The sequence below is a fragment of the Aspergillus heteromorphus genome (assembly GCF_003184545.1).
Source record: "Aspergillus heteromorphus CBS 117.55 chromosome Unknown BO70scaffold_5, whole genome shotgun sequence".
Taxonomy (NCBI): domain Eukaryota; kingdom Fungi; phylum Ascomycota; class Eurotiomycetes; order Eurotiales; family Aspergillaceae; genus Aspergillus; species Aspergillus heteromorphus.
The window spans coordinates 510,229-522,416 of record NW_020290410.1 but is presented as its reverse complement, the minus strand read 5'-3'; the positions used below and the strand labels follow the sequence as shown (position 1 = coordinate 522,416).

Sequence of the window (12,188 nt, the reverse complement as noted above, 5' to 3'; positions counted from 1 at the left end):
ACCAGCAAAGTGCAGTGAATGCTGCATGTTCCCACAACAAAAATCTTTTCTTAGGACAGGAGGATGTAGGGGATTGTATCTTGCTAAAATCACCGAGGGCTTTAATAATGCTGAAATGGGTCTGCAGCTGACCGTTGTCATCCACGAATGGCGAGGAAAACTATTGAAGAAAGAGCCCGTTAGCCTGAAAGTAAGAAACATCGAGCATCTTTACTTGCCCAAACTGCATGAGATCTCAGTGACGAATGTGACCACCCGGGGAATGAATACGTTCTTCCGGCAATTTGAATCCCTCTAGTGAGCACTTTCTTGAATCGAGTAAACACATCATCGTGGCTAACATGCGGACTAAAGTGCAGGTCTTGACCATTCTCGTCACAGAACTGCACCCGAAGAAAGTGATCGTGGTGCTTAGGAAACCTGCGCAAGATCCGGTTCTTGGGTTCCAAATCCGGCCCATGGACAGAAACTCGAGTGGGCGTGACCATGACTTTATGGACCAGAACAAAGTAGGTGTGATACTGAATATTACTGGGTTTGACACCTTCCAACTTTTCGTTGCGACTCTCAGCATCAACCACCATTAATGCTAGAATGGGAGACAATCACTATGAGACCTTTCAGTATGGAGTGGGAGATACGATCAGTATCCAGTCGCACAACCCCCCATCACCTCTTTCAAAAAAAGAAATTGCCCGACGGGCTGCCTCCGCGACATGGGATCAATCGCTGTCTCCTACAGAGTTATCTCTCCAAAACCCACCACTACCAGGATCAAATGGAGACGGATATGCTGTCATTAAGCTAATCGATCCGGTTCGGGTTGGATATGGCAAAAGATCCCAGATATTTGTGATCAAGGCTCTCAATACTTCTAACTTGCCACATGTCCCGACAGATCAGGACCTGGTGGCCAAGATATACGACCCTTTATCTTGCGAGTTTGACTTCGACGATGAAGACCCCTTTCTCGGAGTTGACTATGATTACACTCATGAATGCGGAGCATATATGCATCTCTCGGACTTGCAGGGCGCTGTTATTCCCAAATTCTTCGGGTCCTTCACCCTCAAAATTGCCGTCGGTGACCGTTTTCGCCTGATTCGGTTGATCTTAATTGAAAAGATCAACGGTATCTCGATGGACAGGCTGAATCCCGAGAGCTTCACGACAGAACAACGCCAAACAATCTTGAAAGAAATCGTCGACGCGGAATCTCTTCTCTACGAACGCGATGTCTGGCATGAGGATCTATATCCACGCAATGTTATTATCGAATGCAGCGGTAAAGCCGTAGTACGGGTTACTGTTGTCGACCTGGGAAAGTCGGTCATCGGACGATCTCGCAACCCATTGGATAGGGATGAAGAACAGCGCTACCTTCCGGGAGTTTTTATTAGTCCGTTGCTGAGGTGGAATGTTTACTTTCGACGACAGATGTTCTTCGAGGATTGGATTAATTGGGCATGGCAGGAGTGGCTGGAGGATGAGTACAAGAGAACCGAGAGCACCATTACTGAGGAACAGCGGGAGCTGTGGCGAGTGTATGACTGGATGAAGGAGTGTCCGCCTCATCCTTCGGATTAGAGGCTGGGTGTATGGGGTACATGTAAGGAGACAGTTTGTTGTGAATAGCGTGGCCGCTCTAAGGTCAGTTCTTCGTTGCAAATACAATGGTTCCGTAAAGCTTCCAAAGCAAAGGGCTGGAAGTAATAAAATGGATTGGTGTCTATTCCGCAAAAGCACCAACTATTTCTTTATATCACAGTTATTCTTGAAACTTAGCTCTTTGAAATTCACCAGGAAATACACAATTTGTTCTATCAAAAGGACTTGCACTATGTACAAACAGGCTTCAAACATCACGAATTGACTGTTCGGCTCTGAACTTGATGTCGTAGCCGATACTGATACCAAATATTGTGGTTGACCACTTGGCAAAAAAGCAGTGGACGGTGGTCAGGAAGCCTGAACTCGGCTTAGGATTATCCTGAATACCGAGCTTGCGCATAGCAGGCCGACCCCAGTCCTCCATCCATTCTGATTCCAGGGCAGTACTGGCATCAATCCGCTCTGAGGGCTCATATGTCAGCATCGCTCTGAGCAAGTTCTCAAGGGCATTCATCTCTCCCGGACTAAATTCACAAGTGGACGGATCCTCTCCTCGTCCCATACTGCTCAGTCTCTCGGTAAGAGGTCGAGAGTACAGACCATAAGGACGATGTGTCTCTTTTTTCCAGGATCCATCCTCAAGGAGAAAGTCGGTTTTCATTTCCCATTGATCCCACCATCGTTTCGGCAGACTTCCAAGGGTGCTTATCATCTCGGCAAGGACCCATGCTTGGTCCACAGCAATGAAACCGTCGAAAAGGGGACCATCACCGAGGACCTTGTAGAGCGTGCATCCTAGGGTCCACACGTCGACAGCCTCGTCGACCTGTTCATTGAAGAACGCCTCGGGCGGTTGAAGAAGAATAGGAGTATTCAGCTTTTTGCGCTCTTCGGTTTTCACGAAAGCCTCGCCAAAATCCGCGATCACAACTCGAGCGTCCACGACATCTTCAGCTGACGTGAAAATCATGGCAGGCATGAATGCATAATTTGGAGCTTGGGGACCATTCGGTTGCTTGTCCAGGCGTTCCACGGGTACCTTCCGAGGCTCTCCCATGCGCTGATAAAGTTCCTCCAGTGTCAATCCGTCGAGATTTGAAGACGTGAAAAGAATATTGCTCGGATGCAGATCTGCTACATATCAGCACAGGAATTTGAAAAGAACTCGATTGGACTCACCACCGTGTACGATGCCACACGAATGAATAAATTCCAACCCCAGCAGAAGCTGCGCGGATATAGCCCTGGCCACATCAGCCGGAAATAGCCAAGTAGAGCTGCCGTTTTTGGACCGATCGAGACTGCATCCAGCCGCTTCGCTAACAATGCAAAGATGCCGACCATTTGGCCCATCGATGAAAAATTCGTCTAAGAGCGACGAAACAAATGACTTGCCGGGATGGTCCGCCTTCCCGGCAGCCAAACCACGTAGTATCCTTCCTTCAGAACAGTTTTCGGACGAAGAAGCGACGATGATCTTGAGTGCGACGTATCTTGACTCCTTGTGATCTCTCGCAAGCCAGACGGTTGAGTAGCTTCCCCATCCCAGTTTATGAACAACTTCATAACGGCCGTTGCAATGTTGATCGCCAATGTGGGTTGGGTGATACCCGCCGGGCTGGTAACATTCAAGATCCTCGACATATTCTTGCCATTGATAGACCGACTCACGCAAGTCGGGATGAGACTTCGGGGGGTCACTGTGAGTTGACATTGCTGATGTTATTGTTAGACGCGGAGATGGTGAGGGGCGAAATGCGAAAAGAAAATGGTTTGCCAGAGAATGTGGACATCAGAGGAGAAGGGTCTTTTTAAAAGGGGTCGGACAATCAGAGACATCGGCTGTTGTCATGTCTCACCTTTTGATGGATTTCATGGTTCATTCATCCGGACTGTCTCCATAGTGGTAGTGGGTGAAGTAGCAAGACAAACGAAACTATCCCCCTCGTTGAACCCGATATCGCACCGCCTTTTGTCCTGGTTGTTCGGCGGGCGTCTAATTTTATGAGACACTCGGGACTTGGGCACCTTTCACCATCTCTGGTTTCAGGGATCTGGCTGATCTTCTAAGTACGAAAATAGAAGGTGATGGCTGGAATGGGTACAAAGAGGAAAGACAGAAGGGAAGTAAGTATCTGGTTTCCCGATTTGATTAAATATTAATGGATTTATATCCTAGTCCTTATCACACTTATCCTCCCAGCTACTCGCCGCCTGCTCTGCCAGCGCATTATGGCCGATCCATCCTGACGGGTTGTATTCCAATAGACAGCTCAGGATCCGCTCCTCTCCAAATAATGACTAGATGGGATAACCTGCGGCCCTCGGCCTTCTCGTTTGATTCCCGTTGGGGTAAGCTTCTGCCCTGCTGAGATTATGTGTTAAAATGCAGACCTTCTTTTTCATACGATGCTATCTATAGAAAACGTCGGACTGAGAATCCCGACCCTCTGTGGAACATGCCACAAATCTCGCCATGCATCGCGTCTGCATGTTTCTCGCGCCCCCTTCTGGACCCGGAACTCCATTCTGGTCTAACTAAAGGCGAGAGGAAACAAATATAACCCAGGTCGCTAGTGAAGGGGGCCGTGAACTCGAATTTGAACTCGAACGCGCACGCGAACTCGAATACGACCTCTTCATACTTCTCGACCTCAAGAACGATCGTCAAAAGCCATCGTGAGAACATTTCAATCCGACCGATCCGGCTGCTACATAGAAAATTGAAAAATAGGAAAAGTCCTAGGCTTTATATCGCAGATGGAGGAGTTCAAACATCTTCGTCATACTGCAGGTCATATACAAAGTACAAATACATCGGAACCAATATTGATACTCATAGCGAAATGCTATGCGACCAGCCTGTGGTAGCTAACTTGATTCAAGAAAAGTATCGACAACCCCACCTTTCTGTACATGTCTTCAGTATAAGACAAAATGCGGTACTATTTTGTGGATTGGTTCAACATTGTGCCAAGCCCTACGTTGCAACGGCTGACAGCGTCGTTCATGAAACAGATTCATGTCCCCATCTATTCACCTGGCAAAATACATATTAATGGGAATCATCGTCGGTGTCACATAAGTCTCGACTCACACCACTCATTGGACGAAAACCAAACTTGTCACGATCCCCGAGCGGGCCCAGAAAGACCATGAATTGACGCAGACCTCGAAAAAGCAATGCCGGGCTATGTTATACTTGCTACCACAAGCAGATGCAACCTCCCTATTTAGGCAGATCTCACTAGCATATCTTTCTCCGCACTTTGGCGACCGGGTGTTTATATCCCTTGCCGGATGGCCGAGCGCATTCTGCCGACGGTGTGTTACATGCAGTAGGTCGCACCTGATGAGGAATCTTTCTCGTCAATCCTTGCAGCTGACCCCTTTATGTTATATGGCAGGGGGTGCCAAACAAAAAGAGTCCTCGTCATTGGGCTTGAGCATCACAGTAATCTCCTGCTGTTTACCCCTCATATGGCCCCCGCTAATTTAAGAGGGGGGTGTTGCCTTCTCCAGACAATGTTTGGAGAATCCGGGCCAGCATGGAATGCTGAGACCTTGCGTGACTTCCCCCGACGAATGCTTTTCTCCCCACCGTCGGTTGCTCATCCTCAATCGACTAGAGCCCTTCTTGCAAGATGCTCTCCTTTATCCCTAGGAAGCTTCTGCAAGTGACCGCGACAGCTCTTTCAACCGCTACTCTTGTTTGGGGGCAGGTATCTAGTAATTCTAGCTTTGATGTGCTAGATTATGTGGACCCCTTCATTGGGACTTCCAATGGAGGTAAATGTTTTGCTACCCAGCTCATCTCGTTCAAAAGGCTAATTTATGCCCACAGGTCATTCATTTGCAGGCGCGAGTCTGCCATTTGGTAAGAAATCTCGTACTTGAGAGATAATGGCGATCCTAACCGACTTCAAGGAATGGCCAAAGCAGTTGCAGATACCATAGGCGAGAACCAAGCTGGGTTCGCCTATGATACAACAAATGTTACAGGATTTTCACACATGCATGATTCTGGCACTGGCGGCGTTAGTCATTTCGCATAATCATGTTGTATACACCTTCTGAGTCTTATTTAGTCACCATCGCTGGGAAACTTTCCCATATTTGTGCATCCAGGCTGTCCCAGTGACGCTCTCGACAAATGTACATGGCAACAGTCTGATCGAGCGGTCTTGTGGACGCCGGGTTCACCTAACGCTCACCCTGGGTATTTTAGCATTTCGCTCCAGAATGGCATTCACGCTGAAATGACTGTTACCAACCACTCAGCTTTATATCGATTCACCTTCGCAAATGCGTCTATGGAGTCGCTCAGCCCTGTCGTTCTAGTCGATCTCATGGACCTCCCACAGTCACGTACAAACGGGACAGCTTCAGTGGATCCCTCGACAGGTCGACTCAGCGGTAATGGGACATTTAACCCCAGTTTTGGCATCGGGTCATATGATCTTCACTTTTGCGCCGATTTCAAAGGAGCCAGTGTCAGGGACACAGGTGTATGGACAAACAACCGGGCTGGCGTAGGGCAGACATCCGTCTCGCTTACTTCAGACGGAAGTAATACACCGGCGACGCTGTCTGCTGGCGCATTTACCAGATTCCATGCCCCAACTGCTAACAATACACTTCTGGTGAGAGTCGGAGTCAGCTTCATCAGTGTGGAACAAGCCTGTTTCAATGCAGAGAACGAGCAACCGGATTTCGACTTTCCTGGCACTGTAAGTGAAGCAGAGAACACATGGAGAAAGAAGCTAGATTCTTTCCGCATCAACGCGGAGGGCGTCTCGTCTGATTTGCAAAAAGTGTTCTGGAGTGGCATGTATCGTGCTATGATCAGCCCACAGGACTATACCGGAGAAAATCCACTTTGGCAGAGTGATGAGCCGTATTATGACAGCTACTATTGGTGAGAGTTCCCGAGAAGTGTACCCCAGTGCAGCTCTAATGAAACACTAGTATATGGGATTCCTTCCGTGGCGAACATCAACTATTGACTCTGGCAGATCCGTTGTCTCAATCTCGGATGCTGCGAAGCCTCGTGGATATCTATCGCCACGAAGGATACTTACCCGATTGCCGTATGTCGCTATGCAAGGGCTATACCCAAGGAGGCTCGAACGCCGATGTCCTTTTGACGGAAGCTCTTTTGAAGAATATCAGTGATATCGACTGGGCTACTGCCTACGAGGCCGTCGTGAAGGATGCGGAGGTCGAGCCTGCAAATTGGAATGTCGAAGGTCGCGGAGGCCTGACTAGCTGGAAGACGCTCAACTACATTCCTACCGACGACTATGATCCTTATGGCGTAGGGCTGCACACGCGAAGTATATCAAGAACGGTCGAATATGCTTACGACGACTTTTGCATTGCCGAAATGGCGCTGCGACTTGGTCACCAGAGCGACTACGAAAAGTACTCGCAGCGCGCGACCAATTGGCAAAATATGTTCAAGGCCGACCAGAAGTCTTTCATCGGTATTGTGAATACAAACTTCACCGGCTTCCTTCAGCCTCGTTATCCCAACGGGACTTGGGGCTACCAAGACCCGATATTCTGCAGTCCCTTGCTGAGCTTTACCTCATGCTATCTCAACGCAAACGGACACGAAACGTATGAGGGAAGCGCTTGGCTCTACACCTTGTAAGTCTTCTATCATTTTGGTCTATCACGAAGCTAACGTCTGGATGAAAGCTTCGTACCGCAGGACATGGCTGCGCTCATAACACGTCTCGGGGGACCGAGCGCATTCACCTCTCGCCTTTCCTATCTGCACGACTCCGGTCTGCTCTATGTCGGAGACGAGCAAGCATTCTTAACCGTCTTCCAGTTCCACTACGCTGGACGTCCCGCATTGTCAGCCGAGCGTACTCATTTCTACATCCCAACCCAGTTCAATACGTCTACCTCCGGGATTCCTGGAAACGATGACAGTGGAGCTATGGGCTCATTTGCCGTACTCAGCATGATGGGGCTATTCCCGGTTCACGGACAGGACGTGTATCTGATCAACCCTCCATTTTTCAAGGAGATCAGCATTCAGAACAAGGCGACGGGCAAAGTGGCAACGATCAAGAACATTAATTTCGATCCCACATACAAGTCTATCTATATCCAGAGTGCGAGACGTGATGGAGAACCATGGACAAAAAACTGGATTGGCCATGACTTTTTCTACGAGGGGGGCGTTTTGGAGCTTGAACTGGGTTCGAAGGAGAGTAGCTGGGGGACTCGAGACGAGGACTTGCCGCCTAGTATGAGTGGTAGATGATTCTTTCATGAAGATGTAGGAAGCGACCACACGAGGCAATGGGAAACAATGAGTTGATTCGGAGGGCAGGGGCCAGAAATCCCGGTATCTGAAGTAGGAGGCGTGATCACGTGTCTCAGAGCAGTTATTATTAATATATCTTCTAGCTGTAATCTCTGAAGTCCTGTAGATTATCTAACTAGATAATATATATAAAATTATAATAAAATAATTATAAAAAAACTGTTTTTTTAATTCTTAATTATTATTCTATCTCTTTAAGATAAAGTATCTTTTTAAATACTTTAAACTTTATTATTTAAAGAGATTTAGTTAGTTTATTTATTATATTCTTTTTTAAGAGAATTCAGCAGAATTTAATCTATTCTTATTTTTAAATATCTCTGATAAATTAGATATAATTATTAAGTTATTTAATAATTAGAGTATAGTCTTTCTTATAAACTAGATTAATAATATTCTAATAATTTATATAAATTAAGATATAATTAAATATTAATATATTAAGTATCTTAATTAATTACTTAATTTACAGATTTTTTTTAATAATCTTCTTATATATAATTAATTCAGCTAGAATTAAGAACTTAATAATAATCTTTTATTTTTTATTTAATTAACTAATTAGTAATCTAATAAAAAAAATAATAAATATCTTTATTAATTTATAATCTAAATAATTCTAATATATTATATTATATTATATTTCTATAGAATTAGTATACTTCAGAATCAGAATAAGATTATATTTATTATTTTTAAGATAATAAAGAATATTCTTTATAGCTGTTATATTATATAATATCAGATTTTAATAATAATATTATAAACAGAAAACAGAATATATAATATTAGATCTTATATATATTAATAGTTAATTTAGTTTATTTATTATTATTATATAATTCTTAATATTACTATTATTATATTTCTAATTCTTAGATCTGAATTTTTAATATTTAGAATTCATAGAATAATTCTTTATTAATATCTTATTTATATTATAATACTTTAAAAGATCTTTAATATAAATATTCTAATTTATAATAATAGTTTCTTTTGTAGTATCTCTGCTAATATTATAATTAAGAAAATAAATCAGAATATCTAAATATTTTATCTTAAAACTCTGACTTAAATATTTATATATTTGATTAATATTAATTTTTATATAATCTATAATAATAAAATTATTAATATATAATATAATTAAATTTAATTCTTAAAGATAGAGACAGAGCTCTTTAATAATATTCTTAAAATTAAGTATCTATAATTATTTATTAAAAATCTTATTCTAGAGATAATCTGCTTGTTTTAAATTATATAATATATATTTAATAAAACAAATACTATTATTTTTCTTAAATCTGATTAATTATTTTATATAAATAAGCCTGTTATTAATAATTATATATAGATATATAATAGCTATATTAATTTATTTTTATTTAAGTTTTTTAATAATAATCTTTATAAATCTTATTTTTATAATAATATCAGAGACTATAGATATATATATAATATTATAGTCTTTATTTATTTATTAATAATTATTACAGATTATTCAGCAGGCTTTAAAATAATTAATATATTTATTTTTATTAATCTTTATTATATAAATCTATTTATCTAGAATTATATAAATATCTTTATATATTAAATAAAATATAATCTTAAATATTTATATTTCTTATAAATTTTACAGTTTCTTTAGTATAATCTTCTACTAATAATCTATATATAATAATAATATTACTGATTTATATATCTTAGAAATAGATATATTTATTATATATATCTATATATTAGAAGCTATAAGAATTATTTTATCTCTTAAATAAATTAAAAATTTATTTTTAATCTTATAATTTAAAATTTATATTAATTATATTATCTTCTGCTTTCTCTTTTTAATAATATATTTTAATAATATTATAATCTTATTATTCTGAATAATAACAGAGATATTATCTTTAATTATATCAGAATTATTAATTAAATCTAACTAATCTATTAGCATGCTAATACTTAATAACTCTGCTTAATATAAATAATATAAAATATCTATAATTTATATAATATATATATTATTAAATAAAAATCTTATATATTTATTCTGAATATTCTCTCTTAATTAAAGATTATATACTCTCTCTAACCGCAGAATAATATTATTATTAAAATAAGAGTATCTAATAATAATTTAATTAATATTATAAAATAAATATATCTTCTAAGATATTAAAAGATCTTAGACTATAATAATTCTTATTAGAATCTGTTATAATTAATCTTTATTAATATTATAATTAGTAAAATTATTAGAAAAAGTTATAAAAATATTTTTTTATTCTTTAATACTCTTATAAATAAAGAAAAGAATAAGTCTAATAGAAAATCAGATAATATTAAATCTAATAAAAAACTAAATAATACTGCTATCTTTTTTAACTTATTAAGAATTTTCTAGATAAAATATAATTAATTAGATAAGATATAATTTCAGAGATAATTAAGAGATTATTTAAATTCTTCTATATATTAATAATAAATCTCTTATCTAAGAATTCTTGATAATTATTTTATATTTAATTATAAATAATAGAACAGTATAATAATCAGAATTATTTTTTATAAATTTAATAGACTATAATTAATATTTTACAGAGATTTTTATATCAGAATCCAGATTATTCTTATTATTATAATATATGATTTGTCAGTCTTATTATTTAAATAAAATAGTTAATTAATAATTAGATTAATAATATTAATTATAAAAGACTATATATTCTTAGATAGACTACTATTAATAATTATTATATAAATTATTTAATTAAGATAATCTTTATATTACTCTGAAGATTTATTAATCTTAAATATATAATATAGTATTAAAATAATATATATTAATTAGTTTTTAATCTACTTAGTAAAGAGATTAAACTTAGTATCTTTATTAAAATATTAGTATTATATTTACTTATCAGTTAATATTTTATATTTTTTAATAAAATACTCTAGTTTAATATCTATATTCTTAATCTTTAGAAAATAAACTTTGGATTATTAAATAATAGAATTAATTATAATTAAATATATATAATATTTATTATATTCTATTAGTTTTATTAACTAAATATTAGTAATTTATAATACTAAGAAATTTATATCTATAATAATTAAATCTTGATTAATAACTTACTTAGACTTTACTAGTAAGTATAATTTATAATTAGATTATATAGAATTATTAATCTTAAGTTAATTAGCTATTACAGTAGTTTTTAATTTAGAAATATCTATATATTCTAGTTATTAGTATAGTAATATCAGATTAAATATTATAATTAATATAATTTTTAAATTCTTATATTTATTTAATTTAATAAACAGAATTCTATACTTCTTATAGACTTTATTAATAATCTTTTAGATTCTGATATTTTAAATAATAATATCAGAATAATTCTATATATTATATATTTTATAAGCTGAGATTCTGCTAAAGATTCTGAAATTTATATCTAAATAATAGTATATAATATTATATATCTTTATTTATTCTTTATAACTATTATTAAAATAAAGAAGAATTATACTATAATTCAGAGTATAATCTATTATATTATTAAAGATATTAAATTAATATAAAATCTTATTTAGTTAATAGAGAGTATAGTTAATAAAATAATTATAATCAGAAATAATATAATAATTAGTTTCTGAATCTTAAATCTATTAATCTTTTATATTTAGAATTCTTATATTAAGAGTTATAAATTAGATAGATATAATAATATTATTAATATCTTTATTTATTTTAGTATATAAAGAGAAAGATAAATATTCTAATATATATTTTTTTTTATTATCTTCTCTATAAAATCTAGTATAGTATATTATATTAAGTAATAAAAGTTCTTATTATTTAATATTATTATAAAGATATTAGACTACTCTGAAAAATTCTTATATAAAATAGATTAATCTAATATAATAATTTATTTATTATTCTTAGATTAATACTCTCAGATATCTTATTTAGATATTTAATCTGAATCTTGCAGTTTTGAAATTAAGTAAGAATAAAAATATAATTTATAATTATTTAAAATTCTATAATATATATATTTACTGTTTATCTGATTATTAAAATATTTTAATTAATATTATTAATAATTATAATCTATTATATCTTTTAAAGACTATCTCTACTATCTATTCTTTGATATTAATTTTATATTAATATTATTATTTTTCTTCTTCTTTAAATCAGATATCTTAGACTTAG

General features: G+C 36.4%; 3 protein-coding genes across 3 annotated transcripts; 2 read left to right on the top strand and 1 right to left on the bottom strand.

Annotated features, from left to right (window-relative positions):
* Positions 1–570: 570 nt before the first annotated feature.
* On the top strand, positions 571–1,587 carry BO70DRAFT_420007 (uncharacterized protein; the record flags this gene model as incomplete). The annotated part of the gene is made up of 1 exon (XM_025547509.1): positions 571–1,587. The coding sequence occupies exon 1, from the start codon at positions 595–597 to the stop codon at positions 1,585–1,587; it is 993 nt and encodes a 330-aa protein (XP_025401828.1). The 5' UTR covers positions 571–594.
* Positions 1,588–1,855: 268 nt separating this feature from the next.
* BO70DRAFT_420002 (protein kinase) lies at positions 1,856–3,513 on the bottom strand (the record flags this gene model as incomplete). Its single annotated transcript, XM_025547508.1, has 4 exons — positions 1,856–1,968; positions 1,999–2,742; positions 2,791–3,298; positions 3,505–3,513. The coding sequence occupies 4 exons, from the start codon at positions 3,511–3,513 to the stop codon at positions 1,856–1,858; spliced, it is 1,374 nt and encodes a 457-aa protein (XP_025401827.1).
* A 1,742-nt stretch (positions 3,514–5,255) lies between these two features.
* On the top strand, positions 5,256–7,891 carry BO70DRAFT_420000 (glycoside hydrolase family 92 protein; the record flags this gene model as incomplete). Its single annotated transcript, XM_025547507.1, has 6 exons — positions 5,256–5,400; positions 5,456–5,488; positions 5,539–5,648; positions 5,700–6,529; positions 6,580–7,263; positions 7,315–7,891. 6 exons carry the CDS (start codon positions 5,256–5,258, stop codon positions 7,889–7,891), a joined length of 2,379 nt encoding a protein of 792 aa, XP_025401826.1.
* Between the last annotated feature and the right edge of the window lie 4,297 nt (positions 7,892–12,188).